We start from the raw sequence: 17,569 nt of genomic DNA on the forward strand, positions 1-17,569 counted from the left end.
GACAGAATTGAAGAGCAGAGAGAGTACGTGAAAGGAGACACCCCCAAACTTCCTATTATTTCATTGCAAAAATATCAGGAAGCCCAATAGTTTGTTTTAAAAGGTGTCTATTAGAGAAAGCTTTTGGTTACGTTAATCATATCATAGCACCATTCATGACAGGACTCTTGTCCTATCTCAAAGACAGCACGTCTTTTCTGGACAAAATACAAGACATCAACTGGGAACATGATTGCTTAATGATTACTATTGATATTTGCTCCGACTACCCCAGCACACGTCACTGTGATAGTACTAACTTATTCAAATACTTCTTGCAACCAAAAGGGATAAAATATTGTTTAACACATACATTCTTTATTTTCGGATATTCCGTTGAGCAGTCAAGTTTGAACATCGTCTACAGGACTATGCTAAGAGGTTGATAGGATTGATAAGAAAAAATATCTACTATGCCCCACAGAAAATAAAGAATGCATTGAGAGAGAAGGTGGTCTTCTAGAGAAGACTGACTTCTTAATTCTTAATGACCTATTTAAATTATAGAAACTATGAGAAAGATATGTCAAAATATTCAGTAAACATCTGATCAATAAACAATTGAATACAAGTTTCGCATAGGAAGTACATAAGTTAGAAATCACATAACAGATTCTAAAGCTGATAGTTCATAATATTTAATTACAAAGAGCTCTTGGCAGGTGGCTAGACAGAGTCCGTGCATAATACATAGCAAAGCCACATATTTGGGAGACAATTTGATACCCAGCCACTTGCCCAAAGTTATCCAGAAGTATAACTTGGTGAGAACAGATTATCTTTCTATTACAAAATCGTGGTAAATCCTGCACAAGTGCAATTAGCATAAATAGATAATGGAAAATAGATAAATATATAGCATGTACATCTGATTTTACGTTCCATGTGTGTGCTAAAATGACCATGCAAGAGAATATATGTGGCCAGTAATACATTTTAGCTTAAAAAACACATTTTGAAACACTAGAGGGCCACAACAAACTAGAATGTGATGTTGTTGGACCTGGCCCTTTTTGCAGGGCCATTCCTAAACTTGTTGCCTCCTTCCTCCTATTTTTTCTGACCAGTTTATGTTGGTTTTAGGACTCTGGGCACTTTACCACTGCTAAAGTGCAAATGCTTTCTGTCTAAATTGTACTGGTGACTGGTTTATCCACTATTGGCATATTTGATTTTCCAGTAAGTCCCGAGTAAAGTGCACCAGAGGGGGGGGGTTGAGCAGGGGCTGTCTTGGGATGTAACTCTCTTACCCTGACTAGAGTGAGGGGCCATGCTTGGACAGAGTACAAATTTACTGCCAACCAGAGACCCCATTTCTAACAGATGTGTCCTGGTTCCAGATATGTTTGGACAATTCACTGTAGTCACAATTTTTTGCCATGGACGGAATTCTGAAAACTGTTAAAGGTGATGAGAAAGTGACAAAGTAGAAAAAACATGAGTCGTACTATATCAAAGATGTGGAAAGCAGATAGCCTGATGATTTAACATATATAATTAACTTTTTTGCACTTACCTTAAACATATTTTCTCCAGTCCAGCAAAGAATATACTGTGTTTTAAAAATGACTTAACATATTCATGTGCTAATCAAATTTGAGAACTTATACCAAGGTTAAGTAATCAAATTGAAAAGCATACAAATCCTGTAATATACCTTAATATGTGACAGAGATTAGCATACTTTAGTGTGGTTAACTGATATGTTGATTGTGAACTAAACAACAGTTTTTTGTAAAATGTATGTTAGGCACATGTTGCAATGATGTAATAATATAATGAGCATGGAACTGAAATTGTTGACACTAGGTGGAGACAGAAGTGGCACAAATGTTATGCTAAAATAAAAGTATTTTCCATATACATATGTACCAGAAGACACTGTCTTACACAACAATAATGATTGTATTTTTCTATACCAGCTCCATGAAACATTAAAATGGAAATATTTATGTGCTGAGAAAGTATCACTTCCTTTCTTGATAAAGACCCCACAACAGAGGCTGAAAAGTGTGGACTAGGGTATTTGCTCAACAACTGATTACGCACTTTTTTTAAACTATGAAAGGGGTGTAAGTGTATGCTTTCTGTGAGAAGACCTTCAGGAAAAAGCAAAAATATGTAAAAAAAAAAAGAGAAGATGATTGGAAGAATCAATTAGCACATTGTGAAACTCTTTGAATCAAGTGCATTTGAACACTGAGTTCTCAGGTTCTCAATAAAATACAGAAATATATGTACTTTCTTTGAGCACTACAAAAGGAATGACAAAAAAGAAAAGACTGGGGGGATTATAGAGAAAGTATCCCACAGGCCATTACGAGAAGGGAAAAGATGCATTAGGGTTGGAGCACTTTTTCTTCATGTAAGACATGAAGAAACAAAGCTTCAGAATGAAACTGGTAAAGTGTGTTTTGAAATAGTTTTGACGAAAAGCTATCTAAGTTTCCTCAAACTTCATTTGTTGTACATTGAAAAGCAATGGCTTAAGTACTATCAATGTATGTTAGAGTGCCAAAAGCATTGAATAAGATTAAAGTTAAAAGAAAACTAATACATTGAGGCACTTGCTAGAGGATGCACCATTTCATGGTTCAGGAATACCCTCCTCCACCAGGGCTCAACTATTTTAGAGGCATACAGTCTCCAAATTCTCTTCCATATCTAAAGATGACCATTTGGGTTGTTTTGCTACTGATCTAGTATTTAAAGAGGATTATTTCTTAGCAGTGTCTAAAACATCTTTAGGTCTAGACATGAACAATTGTAGAAGATGGGGTAAGAAAGAAGTAGATATTTCTGATTACGTTTTGGGTTTGAACAGAGAAGGGCTAAATCACTGAATCACATTGTGTAGCTAGGGTTTAAAGGAGGACACACACACAATCATTTGACAGTGATATTCACAACTTATTTGTACATTCTGCTAATGAGCAACAAGGAACATCAATGGCTATCTTAGTTGTTTGATCTGTCACTAAACTGGATGCCTGCCCTTAATGGGGGCTTTCTGAAGAGGAATGAACATTCTTAAGAGGAGGTTGTATGTTTTAATATAGCACATAATTACCTTTGGTATGAAGAAGCCATTAACCTCTGTGTCCCTTGATGTCAAGTGAGGTACGGAGAGGGGAAGAATATCGCTATAGCGTTGAATTTCATGGATCACAGCATTAGTGTAAGGCATGCTGGAACGGTCATCCATCGTAGGGTTCCTCCCTCTTCCGATGACACGATCAATTTCTTCCTGGACTTTACCTTGACCCAAAGAGAACAGTAAGTGAAATAGGTGTCAACTGTAGATGTTATTTATAAGGTGTTATAGGTGAACACAGAGATTTCAAACAGAGAATTCTGAACAGCATTTGATTTGGATGTAGCATATAAAATATAATCTGCGGAATCATTTTCCACTGAATATTTTAGGTGTTAGGGGAAGCCCATCTGCCTGATAGTGGTCAACATCCTGCTATGCAAAGGTATGCAGGAATGACTTTGAGGTCTTGCTGGTCAATGCGTGCAGGGATAGAAGGACGGCTGGAGTACGACGGGGGATATTCAAGAGCTAGTTCCTTTCATTATGGTATGTTTCTTACCACAGATGAGCTTCTCAATGGAGGCAGGCTCCTGGTAGAATTTAGAGCCTGATTTAGAGTTTGATGGACGGGTTACTCCATCACAAACATGACGGATACCCCATCTGCCATATTACAATCTGCATAGGTTATAATGGGTTGCAATACTGCGGATGGGATAACCGTCACATTTGTGAAGGAGTAACTACCTCTTCCAAACTCTGAATCAGGCCCTTAGTGGGGGAAACCAAATGTTGAGGAGTGTGTGTGCAGCTGATATAGAACCAAAAGCACTGCAAGATAGACCTGCCTCCAGAACACTAAGGATCACCATTGGCAAAAGAGAATACATAATTGTGCTGTTTGCCATGGCTGCAGAAAGATCCAGCAGTAATGTTGTGCCCATTGCAGGGTTCTCTGAGTCAGGAGTTAATCAACAGGTGGGTGACAGTCCTGCAACAAGTAGAACAAGGAAAGGAGGGGCGGACTAATTAAGAAATGTAAAGTACTGTTTTGTTTTCAGGTAGACAAGAAGTGGAGAAAGTTATGAGCCCTCTTTTGGAAGTAAAAAAAGAAAGTGACAAGCAGGAGGTACGTTTACCCAACCTTAAGTTCAACCCTGAGCAGCTGTGGCTGCAATCAGTAAGGCTTAGCAAAGGAACAATGTGTAAAGCACTGAGCAGCAACAAACACCAGAACAACAAAGTTACCCGACACGAAAGAAACAAGACACTGATTTATAAAAATAGAGCAGATTTTAAAAAATGTTTAGAGACCTTAATAATCAAAAATCTACCCGAGGGTGGTTCTGGAGATTCAAATTTTAGCGGTAATAAATGACTTTTTTATCAACTGCAAACAAAGATTAACCAACAAAACACTTGGAAACTTTTGAAAAGTTTTTAAAAGTGAGTTTGATAGTTACGGCTTGAGTTGGATGACCAAGCCTGAAAGGACAGAGGTCTAGGGGACCAGAAAGGATACTTTGGACAGTTACCTGGCCACCAGAGTGTTTTTAGGGCAAGATACAACCTTTACAGGATGTCAGCCATAGATGACAATGGAGTGGTCCTGTATCCCTAGGGATGCAGGCTCAAAGATGCTCAAGGATGCTTCTGATGCTGTCAACACTGGTGAAGTCCGGTCGAGTCCTCGGTCCACAGGTGAATGGGGGGTTACTCTGTCTATATATCTTGGGGTCCTATGAAGTCCTCTTTGCTGGGTTCCAAGGGCTGCTGATGTTGAGCTTGCGCTTTTGCCACACAGCAGTGACAATGCAAATCTTTGCTGGAGGTTGCTGTCCCTCCTGGGCATTAAATCCAGCCACAACCAACACTAACGGGTCCAGCAGATATGGGTGCACCTTTTGGCTATGTCTGAATTGTCCTTTGGGTTGCCGGGCATCTGGTAGTGGAAGCTACTAGAGGTGCGCCTTGGATTCTTTCAGCTTTGATGTCCCCAGTGCCATTCTAGGGACCAGCCAGCTGACATTTGGAATCTCTGCTTTGGACTTGGACAGGGAACCAGTGTTTCCCTGAAGCAGGAAAGCAGAACAAGGTCCAAACACCATTAGCCCAAAGTGCAACATGTGTAGTCACTCCTGTGTTGCAGCCTCTCTTTGTGCGCTGCCCACAGATGCAGCGTGGGCCTTTTCTCGTCCTTCTTCCAAGTCCAGCGAGTACAGAGGGTCAATGTGCCAGAGGTGCCATGTTTATACCAGGAAAGTGCCTTGAGGGGGGCTAAGTGGTCACTAGCCAGTGGGCTACTGGGTCCCCACCTACCTAATAACGAAGTTCCTATGATGTGTGGCATCTGGTTATCCCAGAATGCCACATTCTTACCCCCTTCAAGATGGCATGACTCGTTCTTGGTTGTGAGGAGTAAGGTAGCCCACCCTAGAGGTGTGGTTACCTGAGGACAACAAGCACACATTAAAAACAGTTTGGGGGTGTTTCCCCTCTCGGGCCCTGTCTCCAAGCTGTCTCCAGGAACAAATGCCATTCTGCTCAGGGGTGATGGGATGGGCGGCCCATCAAAGGCAGCCCATCAAAGGCAGTTTCTCCCTTTCAAGCACGCCTCTGGACTAACTCCTGAGTGGCTATCCGAGTAGAGGAGGTGGCACCTCACAGCTGTGACACTGTCTTTGTTCCTGGGAGTTGTTCACATGTCTCCCTTGGTGGTCAGAAAGCTGTCTGTGTGTGTATGCCTTTGTGAGGCTACTGGATGAGCAGAGCACAGAGAAAAAACATTCTAAATATTGCCTACCTTTAATAGTACATTAATTTCGACATGGGCATCAAGTCCCATGTAATGCCACAATTAATTTGATATCCCACATGACCCAATGTGGTAGTCCCAGTCAAAAGTTAGGTGGGTAGAGATGTCACTCGGTAACACTACATTGGCCAACAGAGCTACCAACTTTACCCACAGAAAAATGAAAATGTGGAGGTGTTGCTGTTAAGATATATCATAAAACATATGTCCTATTTAACAAAATAACGCTCCCTGCAATAGCACTCTATAGGCCTTCATTTAGAGGAGACTCACATATAATGTTAAGGGATAGGGTAGCTTTGCCATTGGTTTAAATGGCAAAGTTAAACTGGCAGTGAAAACACTGTCCTTCCAACCTGCAGTGGCAGGCTGGGTGCCATCTTCTACCTTGTCACACGAAGGGTGGCATAAATAGTGCTGGAGCTATGAGTGGACACTCTGTCGTATATTCCCTGGGTACCATATACTAGGGACTTATGAGTAAGCCAGGCCCTGCTAAATGGGTGTATCCGATTCGACATGGAATTTGTATGGGGTTAAAAAAGTAGCATTAAGATCTGGTTAGCAGGCTACTTCACACTCTCAAAGTCTAAAAACCAGCAACATCAGTCCAAAAATGTAGGGATAAACATGCAAAAAGAGGCATTTCCTTACACATAACTAGCAGAAGGGTAGTGTATGCAGCACCTTCTTTAGTATTACTGCCAAATAATGCTTTGTCTGAATGCCATACAGTGGACCTTGATATGGCCTCACTATAAGTCCAATTATCAGAATCTAACAATATTATGTAGGTACGGGACAAGCGCTGCTTTGCCGGGGACTCTGTGCCCCAGAATAGCCCACTGAAGGAAGGGGCGGAGCCAGGCACCACAAACGCTACAAAGCGCTGAAAGACTCACCGCTGCACAAGACGCACACTGCTCTGCCGGGAACTCTGTGTCCCAGAATAGCCCACTGGAGGAAGGGGTGGGGCCAGGCACCACGAGCGCTACAAAGTGCTGGAAGACTCACTGCTGCGCGGGACGCATGCTGCTCTGCCAGGGAGTGTGTGTCCCAGAATAGCCCACTGGAGGAAGGGGTGGGGCCAGGCACCACAAGCGCTACAAAGCGCTGAAAGACTCACCGCTGCGCAAGACGCACACTGCTCTGCCGGGAACTCTGTGTCCCAGAATAGCCCACTGGAGGAAGGGGTGGGGCCAGGCACCACGAGCGCTACAAAGCGCTGAAAGACTCACCGCTGCGCAGGACGCGCGCTGCTCTGCTGAGGACTCTGTGTCCCAGAATAGTCCACTGGAGGATGGGGCAGGGCCAGGCACCACGAGCACTACAAGCGCTGATATATATAATTTTCATTTAATTCCCTCTTCTGCGGCAGAGAGGGGTTAATTCACTTCTGTGAAAAAATTAAACAGCGGCCAAGGTTCCTTCTGAGGTACATCTGAAGAGCCACCTTTATGCAAATTGATATGATGGGCAGGAGAAGGGCCTTGCAAAATGGGGATCAGTCTGGAGGAGGGAAGGGGAAAACAAACTCAACGCTAGACTCTTTTCTTGCTCGAGCAGTTGGGGTAGTTACAAAGGAGATTGATTTGGCAGAGAGGAGACTCTCGCTGGAGATGAGCGATTGGCAGCAAGCTTCAATAGAAGATGAGGCCCTGGAACTTTCTGACAGTGGGGATGGGCTTCCACGGATAGGGAAGGGGGATCTGCCCAAAACCCCACTGTCAGTAGAAAGAGGTATAAAGGGTCTGGTTGGCACAACAAGGAAGAGCAAAAGGCTTCTGATGGCTTCCCCTCCTGGTAGCAGTAGCCCTCCTTTAAAAAAGAAAAAGTCTCTGAAGAAATCTGGGAAAAAATCAAAATGGCTTTTACCTGTAAATTTAAGCCCCTCGGATATTCCAGATGGCACTAAGCTTAGTCAGTGCTCAGGAGTTGGTGTAGAGAATCTATTGATGAAGCTCAAGGAAATGATTGAGCCAAGTCTGGTCCCGGTCATGGAAAAATTGCAGGTGCTGGAAACTGCAGTCTCCCTGTTGAGTGGAAAGGGGAGGCCCAGTACAGTCCCAGTCAGTCGTGGCTCTTTGGATTCTCAGCATCAAACTCAATTGCTTGAGGGGGTGTATCCACAGGAGGAAAACCCTAGAGTCTAGGAAAGAGATAAGCGGCAATCCTCATGCTTTATTAATTTAGGGGTTCCTGGAAACTGTGCAGAGGCTGCTTTTGCTGATTCTTTGCAGGTGCTAGGGACGATTGTAGGTTAAGAGATGGAAAGACATTTGGAAGCAGGCACATGAAGAACGTGGAGCTGTCTCAAGAACGGAGTAAGGACCAAAATGTGTTTTTGGAGAAAGGCTCTCCACTCTTCTGTTTAGAGCTCTCTCCGGACTATGCCCCCTATCTGGTGGTGCTAGTAGATGTTCCTTCCTTAGCACCGGGAACAAGCAAATCTATGGATCAACTAAAAAATAAGACTTGTCACTGGTTGAGCAAAAACTATGATTTTGTTTGTAAGGATTTTAGGGATATTTTATTTGTTAGAAGGATTGACTGGGTCGGGCCTCGGCCTAAGGAAGGAAATGGAGACTGTATTATTGTAAATTGTAACTACCCAGGTCTGGCTCAACGGCTCCTCTCAACACAACGATTATTATTCCAGGTGAAGGGAAAGATTGGCATGGTCCCTTTGGGTTGCTTTTATAATCATACTCGCCCGTTGGATGGTTTCTCAACTAGGAATCTTGGTAAAATGCAGGGTGTTTTACAGCCAACTAGCTTAGGAAATGGTCCTACTACATACCCAGATTTGGAGGGGGTCAATTGACGCTATGTATGGAGACCTCTAGGGGGAATGGTAGAACCCCCAAATGTTACCATGGGCTTGGAAGGTCAGGGTGAAAAGTCTTTGAAGTGTTGTTACATTTCACAGAATGTGCTAGGGTATGATACCAAGCTATTAGATGGTAAGTGGATAGAGTATATGGTCCGTTTTGATTTTATTTTACTCCAAGAAACCTGGTCGGATGGGCTTGCAGTATGGGGTGGTTACCAAAGGTTTGCAGTGTTGGCTGAGCGGACTCAAGGAGGACGCCCTAAAGGAGGTTTAGTTACCCTGATTTAGCTTTCTAAAATAGCAAGAGCATATCAAATCACCTGCAATCATCAAGGTTTCCTAATTATTTGGGTAGTTTTTCCAAATAAATGTAATATCTTGTTGGTAAACTTCTATAATGCTGTATGGGACTCTGGATGCCAAATTGGGGTCTTCTTTTCAGCCTTGCAGATATTGAAGTGTAGACTGGAGGGGTTTGGTTTGGAGTTCTGTGCTGTTGTGTCAGGGGATTTTAATGCAAAAATATGGTGGCACAGTACGGTGGTGAATCCCATTGAGCAGGACCAGGGGTCCAATACTGCTGAGGGATTACAAGATTCGAGAGGTAGGGCCGTGATCAAGGGCCTATGGAGTTAGGGACTTCTTAATATATGTGTTTTGGAAGCGGTAGGTAAACATCAGGCCCCACCTTTTGTAGGTAGAGGGACTGAAATGACAATCGATTACATCTTTGTGTCCCCATCTTTGAAAAACCTGGTTCTGTATGGTGAGGTGGTAGAGCAGCATTTTAGTGATCATAATCCCCTCACGATTTTCTTTGACTTCCCTGTGATTTTATGCAAACCAGTGTTGAGAGGGTCAGTCTCGGTGAGAATTAAAGATCAGGGAAGGAGACTTGGATGGAGACAGGTAAATATCCAGCAAGTAGTAGAGAGGGTGGTGGGTCAACATTTTATTTTGATAGTAGGGATTGTCCTGGCTGAATCCCCCAGATCAGGGGAAGTTATGAATGCCATGCTCAGAGTAAATGAAGATATCAAAGAATGTATGACTGCAGCTGTTGAGTCCTTTTGTAAGTACCAGGGAGGGTAGTTTAGCAAGCCTTTTTATGAGGCAAAGAAATCTCTGAAGAAGGCACTAAAGGGACACCCAAGAGATAAGGCCCATGTAGGAGATGCGAGTGCTCACTACAAAACCGTCTTGAGGGCTAGGAAGCAGCAGCTCAAGGAGCAGGCCTGGGAGGACTTGGAACGTGTATCATGCAACAAGAACCCAGGCCTGTTCTGGAAGGTTGTAAATAGAGTTTCCTTCTAGACAGATACATCGGAGGTCTGGGCTGTAATATCGCCCCGAGGCTTGGGTGAGCAATTTTTGTAGCATCTTTTTGGGGGGGCCTCTAGAGGAGGAAATGGGTAAACAGTATGGCCATCCCCCAAATTTAGCTATTAGGTTTACACTTGGAGAGGTGAGGGAACCTATTCTGCTCAATGTTCTCAATGCAGCAGTTAGTGCAGGATTTCCCACTACTTGGAAATCGGCATGCACTGTACCCGTATACCAAAAGGCCAATCAAAGTGACCCAAAGTCGTACCGCACAATCTCACCCCTCGATTCCTCAGCAACAAATTTGGGATGAATTATCTTAAGGCGTATTGAGGATTGGATGTCTGAAAATGAGATCCTGAGCAGGATGCAATATGGTTTTAGGGAAGGGCTTGGTACCCAAGAGCAATATCTAAATCTGCTCATGCTGATTGGCAAATATACGCCAGCAAAGAGGGGTGCTTTGTATCTTGCTTTTATGGATCTCAGCTGTGCCTTTGATAAAGTAAATCGAAGCAAGCTATGGGAAAGGTTAACCCAATTGGGTACGGATCCCCAAATTGTGGAGCTGCTTCGAGATATCTTCACCTAGGAATTAATGCAAATGTGAGGTGTGGGCCGAATGGAGACTGCACGGACTCACTCGAGCTTAAAAGGGGTGTACGACAGGGGTGTGCTTTGGCTCCTACCCTTTTTCTTCTATACACAAATGGGTTGTATGATTTTTTAGTAGAAAGATGTAAGAATGCTCCTAAAATCAATGGTAAGAGTGTACCGGTATTGATCTATGCAGACGATGCAGTTCTTATGGCCCATACTATGAATGGACTCCGTGAGGCGGTTAAAGCGTATGAAACATTCATGTCTGCCTTAGATCTTGAGATCAATTGTAGCAAATCACATTGTATGGTGTATGGTAAACCTCTGAGTAGGGTGGGAGGGCTGAAGATAAATGATCAAGTAATTGGCAAGGCACAGGAATTCCACTATTTAGGGGTACATTTTAATGAAAAGGGTACTTGGAAATCCTGTATCTCCAGGAGAGGGATGCTTTTCAATGCTACAGTAGGTGCTACTTTTGAATTTGCCGCAAAGGTGGGTAATAAACCTATTAAGCCCCTACTTGAAGTATACAGGCATAAATGTCTCGCAGTCTTACTGTATGGGGCACCACTTTGTGGCTATACGGAAAATAGGGCCCTTCTGATAGAGGAAAATTGTTTCTGTAGAAGGTAGTTAGGAGTAGGCCAAAACACCTCTGTTTTTTGTTTGCATTTTGAATTAGATTTGGATTTCATAGAGGGTGCTATTAAGATTGCCCCTCTTTTGCCGCGGATCTCCATTTGGACAAATGAGTTTGCTTCCCTAAATAGGGAGATCCTGTGGGATTGTATGTTATGTGATCTTGGGAGGGACACTCCCTGGCTGGCATCCATAAGAGAAGTAGCCACTGCACTTGGGCGGCCAGATATGTTTGATGCACCAGAGGGCTTAACACGTTCCGATAAACCGTGGGCAAAGGAGAATTTCTTCAAAATCTCAAGGGCCAAGAGGGAGGCGGAGGAATTTAGGAAAAAATCTGTGAGGGATTTTATAATGTTAAAAATGGGGGTGGGCCTAGAGGCATACCTTCTTGAGATAAGAAATGTATGAGACAGGACCTTCATTTCGTGATTTCGATTAGGAGTAATTAGAAGTAATTTGTGCTTCCCATTAGGCCAGTTTGATCGAAATTCTATACAATTGCGCCCGTGTGATGGCGTGTCCTTACAGACCTTAATTCATTTTACTGTGTTTTGTGATTTTTATGCACCCTTTAGGTGTCGTTTGTTACTCCCCCTGCTGAGGGAAAGGGGTTTTGTGCAGTATATCCCAGCTTTCCTGTGGTTGCGTATGGTCTCCGATGTGCTGGTGTGTCGGGTAGGATCTTTTCTAAAGGGAGCCATAACCTGGCCGAATAGTGTTAACCTTTTTTAAGTGTGTTTATAAGTTTTTATCACTATTGAAATTTTAACTGAGAAATGAAATCCTGAATTGTAATTTTTAAAAGTTTTAAAATTAGTTGTGCATGGTCTTTGATGTGTCAAATCTGGTGGAGTATTGTAATTCTTTTTTAATTTTATTCAAAAGTTTTTACTGGGAAGAGAAGTTGATTCACTATAATTTTGTATAGGGAATGAAATATTTTGAATATATGCTCTTTAAAAAAATAGGAAAATTAGTGGCTTTTTCCAAAATTATTGTGATTGCTAAGTAATGTGATACATATTTATTTGTTCTTATGGTTGACATTTTTAAAACGAATAAAGGGCCATATTTATACTTTTTGATGCAAAACTGCGCTAACGCAGTTTTGCGTCAAAAAAATTAGCGCCGGCTAACGCCATTCTGAAGCACCATGCGGGCGCCGTATTTAATCAATGACGTTAGCCGGCGTTAGCCGCCGGCGCTGCCTGGTGTGCGTGAAAAAAAATGACGTACACCAGGCAGCGCCGGCGTAGGGGGATATGGAGCTTGGGCGCCAAAAAATGGGGCAAGTCAGGCTGAGGCAAATTTTTCGCCTCAACCCGATTTGCGACATTTATTTCGACTCCCAACCCCCATTGAAATGACTCCTGTCTTAGCAAAGACAGGAATCATGCCCCCTTGCCCAATGGCCATGCCCAGGGGACTTATGTCCCCTGGGCATGGTCATTGGGCATAGTGGCATGTAGGGGGGCACAAATCAGGCCCCCCTATGCCACAAAAAAAATAAACAAAAATACTTACCTGAACTTACCTTAATGTCCCTGGGATGGGTCCCTCCAGCCTTGGATGTCCTCCTGGGGTGGGCAAGGGTGACAGGGGGTGTCCCTGGGGGCATGGGAGGGAACCTCTGGGCTCCTTCCGAGCCCACAGGTCCCTTAACGCCTGCCCTGACCAGGTGCTAAAAAACGGCGCAAAAGCGGCTGCACGTCATTTTTTTTGACCCGCCCACTCCCGGACGTGAGTTTTGCCCGGGAGTGTAAATACGGCGCTCATGCCTCGGAGTCAATTTTTTAGACGGGAACGCCTACCTTGCATATCATTAACCCAAAGTAGGTGTCGACGCAAACTCCATGGACTTTGGCGCTAGACGCGTCTAACGCCAAAGTATAAATATGGAGTTAGTTTTGCGTCGGAATTGCGTCAAAAAAAACGACGCAATTCCGGCGCAAACAGAGTATAAATATGCCCCAAAGTGTTTGATGATGATGTAAGTACAACTAGGGCTGTAGACACAATCTTCAACCTATTCCATTATTATCTTGGTAATCACTGCCAGCCTTAGGGCACAGAGAAAGATCCAGGGCCAAGTTACAAGGATGACCTAAATGAACAAACTCCAGAATGATGAAATCAGACTTCTAGCAAGGTCTTACCCATCTTAGACAAATCTGATAACGGAGAGGATATTGGAAAAGCGTTCTCTCTTTAGTGAAGTAGATGTGCACAGTGATACGTGCAGAAATCCAGGATGTAAAGTCATTCCACAGTGCAGCTCAAGCATAAAATAATAAAACATTGGAATTCATGGACATTAGGGCCCGTATTTATACTCCGTTTGCGCCGAATTAGCGTCGTTTTTTTCGACGCAAATTCGGCGCAAAACTAACGCCATATTTATACTTTGGCGTTAGACGCGTCTAGCGCCAAAGTATGGGCAAATAGCGTCATTTTTTTGCGTGAACGCCTTCCTTGCGTTAATGAGATGCAAGGAAGGCGTTCCCGTCTAAAAAAATGATGGCGACGCAAATGCGTCGTATTTATACTCCCGGGCAAAAATCACGCCCGGGAGTGGTCGGGTCAAAAAACCCCGCATTTGCGCCACTTTTTAACGCCTGGGTCAGGGTAGGCGTTAAGGGGCCTGTGGGCTCAAAATGAGCCCACAGGTGCCCTCCCATGCCCCCAGGGACCCCCCCTGCCACCCTTGCCCACCCCAGGAGGACACCCAAGGATGGAGGGACCCATCCCAGGGACATTCAGGTAAGTTCAGGTAAGTATAATTTGTAATTTTTTTACATTTTTTTTGGTGGCATAGGGGGGCCTTATTTGTGCCCCCCTACATGCCACTATGCCCAATGACCATGCCCAGGGGACATAAGTCCCCTGGGCATGGCCATTGGGCAAGGGGGCATAACTCCTGTCTTTACTAAGACAGGAGTCATTTAAATGGCGTCTGGGCGTCGAAAAAAATGGCGCAAATCGGGTTGAGGCGATTTTTTTGCCTCAACCTGACTTGCCCCATTTTAAGACGCCCTGACGCCATTTTCCCCCTACGCCGGCGCTGCCTGGTCTACGTGTTTTTTTTCCACGCACGCCAGGCAGCGCCGGTCTGCTAGCGCCGGCTAACGCCATTCCATAAATACGGCGCCCGCATGGCGCTTCAGAATGGCGTTAGACGGCGCTAAATTTTTTGACGCTAAACTGCGTTAGCGCAGTTTAGCGTCAAAAAGTATAAATATGGGCCTAGGTTCATTATATATGTGCAAAAGGTCCAAGACGATGAGGCCAGAAAAAGTGTGCATGAAACAGTTACAACTAACCACTTAAGTAAACAGAGCCAACAATAAAACAAAGCTCCAGTTAAAAACAGAAAGCTTAGAAACTCATCACCCCAGATGTGTATTCCAGAGGTGGAAGAGAAACAGGAGGAAGGCTACTTCACAATCATCATATTTGAGAGAGAATTAGATTGCTCCGCAAATCTGAAAGATGTTCTTAAATATTTATCAATTGCTTGGGCTTATTGGGTGCCATTCAGTAAAATGAGAAAACATTATTTGACCACTGTGATGGACTTTTCCCAGTATTTTCAACTAGAGGAGCAATTATTCCACACAGCTAAGGTTATGCATACAGTCACCATTTACTTGGGTTTCCTCTATTACAGATGTAAATAACTTGGTCACCCCATCTCAAAATCCATGAAGTGCAAGGCAAGCAACAAACATATGAACAATATTTCCTGCTAACCAACAACACCTAGGGCATCTAGTTTTGTCGCTACCAGGGTTCCTCTCCCCATTTTGAGATTCTCTCCGGTGTATAATACAACAAACAAATAGTCCTGAATTGATGAAGCTTTAAATCCACATAAGGTACCAAGCGATCGACTGTGTCAAGAGCACTCTGAATGTCAGATGCAGAGCTCTCTGAGGACAATAGCCTACACTACCTAGCTGCCAGCTGGATACTATTGTCCGCAGTGTACTGGCAAAAACCTTGATAAATTGTACTTATTGAAGGATTCCTAGTTTCCTTATGAAAATATAATGTTAGTTCATTGCCTTCAAGATCAATCACGAGCTCACGGCCTGAGGATGAGAGGAAAAAATACCTGCACTATAAGTATTTAAAAAAGAAATGATGGGGGAGATCAAACGAGGACTGGAGCTCCGGAAAGGAGCAAAATCCATTTCAATCATAAAGTTGTCCAATGGTCCAAACCCCTTATCTTGTCCAAGCCTCACACATAGGGTCATGAAAGACTTGAGTTGGGGTTATTCTAAAAAAACATTTTTTTCACATATGAAACCACTTCACTGGCTAAAGATAGTCACATACTCCACCTTCGAGGCACTCTGCATTTCCACAAGGTCATGAAAGGGGTGAGCCATTCTTCATTCAATAAAACCTTCCAAGACACACCAACAATGGGACTCTTTGTACTAGATTGGTACCAGTGTGACCCATCCCATCTGAAAAGAAGGTGAGAATTGGTGCAGCCTCCTTCTTTTTTCAGAAAGGAAAAGTAAGGAAGTCTCTCTTAATAATGACACAAAATATCCAAGATCATTTGGAATTCATGTAGACATAAAACAGTTGTATATTTTGTATTTTGCAACATTTCAAATTTGGTATAGCCTTTGTTTTGTCAATGCTTTTTCTTTCTGTTATTTACCTTTTTAAGTCATGCATGAATGGTTAAGCTATGCTTTCAGGATACAGTAATTCAACAGTACTTTTTCCTTGCACCAAAAACATATTTCCCCGTTATGAGCTTTAAAATGAAACAGAAATCAAGAATCAATCTTGGAGTTACTTTGATATTTAAATTCTGTTTGCGTTTGCTTAAATTAAGGGAGCTTGATTCATCCACCAAACAAAGGGCTAACTAAGAATCTAGACTTTGTGGTTACAGTTTGGAATAATTCATTTTTGTTGTTCGGGTACACCCTTTCCCATTTCTTTACTTAAAAAATGTTACATACAAGTTTATTAAACTTGGCAATGACTGGGTTGTTGACTTGATCCCATAAGCTAAACTAAAGAATTTGACCCAGAGACTGGGAAATGACAAGCTGACTTCCACTTCCATCTGGTCCAGATATTTTTTTGTGCATTCTAAATCTTTTGCATACTTCACTGCCACACTTTGGGTAACAAGGAAATGCTCTAGAACTATAATTTATTAAGGCTAATTATTTTGTTTGAGTTCAATATGAGTTTTATATATAACCTAGAGGTCAAGATTTGAACTTCTTATTTATTACTATTTCGTGAAACTGCACTGTATTTGCTCTCATTGTTTTAGCACATTCGTTTGCTGCACACTTCTTCCTTTAAAAAGCTTGAGTGCTTGGTCTTAAACTTTATCTTGAAAGAAAAAAGACAGTGCTAAATGTGAATCAGTGTTTGCAGGAGGGGCCCATCAGCACTCATTTTTGGGGACAGCCATTTAATGCCTTTGCTCCAGACCAAGAGACAGAAAAACACAAGAAGAGGAAAGGAGAAGGAAAAGATAGAGGGAAAAAACATAGAAGCAAATGTGGAAAGCAGGTTTCAAAATGAACCTGTTAGAGTGTTTGGGTGGAAATCAAGCCTACCCAGCCTTGGCATGTGGCAAGCCAGACATAAGTTATAGCTGGCTGCTGGCTTATGAGAAAAACTTTGGCCACCGGCATTTACTATTTTACAAGTTAAGCACTGGAGAATACTCCAGTTGCCAGTTAGACTTGTTAAATTTATACAACTTGTAGAAATTATACTTTTATACTTAATCATTCAACTAGAGGTTTTGCAATTCCAGGGTCTTTGGGAAATTTAGGGGCATACTTATGAGAATGTGACACAGTGCATTGCAGCAAGTCACCTTGCTGTGCTGCACTGTGTTACAGGGTTAGGGCAGGACTGTGCCGTTTATAAGGTCATACAGTGTATTCCTGCCTTTTTCCGTGCTCTGCTGCCTTTTTGGCAGCCTAGCACCAACACAGGCACCTTTGCCCCATGGTGCAAGGGTGCCAGCGTTGCATGCACCTTCCTGCACAAAAACAACCCAGTGAGGTGTATTCCTGTTTCTATGCGTGCTGCAGAATGTAGCACACTTAGAAAAAAAGACTTAACGAGAAGAAATAAAGATATTTCTCCTCATTAGGCCTCCCCTGGGAAGGCATAATATGTTGTCATGTTCCTAGGTTTATCAGTGCAGGTAAATCTGGGAATAAGTCAAAATCCATGGGAGTTGTGTGGGAACATCCACACAACACCCCTGGAACGCCGC

At 43.0% G+C, this 17,569-nt stretch overlaps 1 protein-coding gene across 1 annotated transcript in view; it reads right to left on the reverse strand.

The window, feature by feature from the left end:
- The window catches only part of LOC138292726 (cytochrome P450 2D4-like), a 149,824-nt gene that overhangs the window by 44,952 nt on the left and 87,303 nt on the right, over positions 1-17,569 (reverse strand). The window contains exon 7 of the mRNA XM_069231464.1: positions 3,110-3,297. Within this exon, the coding sequence (XP_069087565.1) occupies positions 3,110-3,297 (188 nt within the window). The remainder of the gene's footprint in view (positions 1-3,109; positions 3,298-17,569) is intronic.

Source organism: Pleurodeles waltl, chromosome 4_2, assembly GCF_031143425.1.
Source record: "Pleurodeles waltl isolate 20211129_DDA chromosome 4_2, aPleWal1.hap1.20221129, whole genome shotgun sequence".
NCBI lineage: Eukaryota > Metazoa > Chordata > Amphibia > Caudata > Salamandridae > Pleurodeles > Pleurodeles waltl.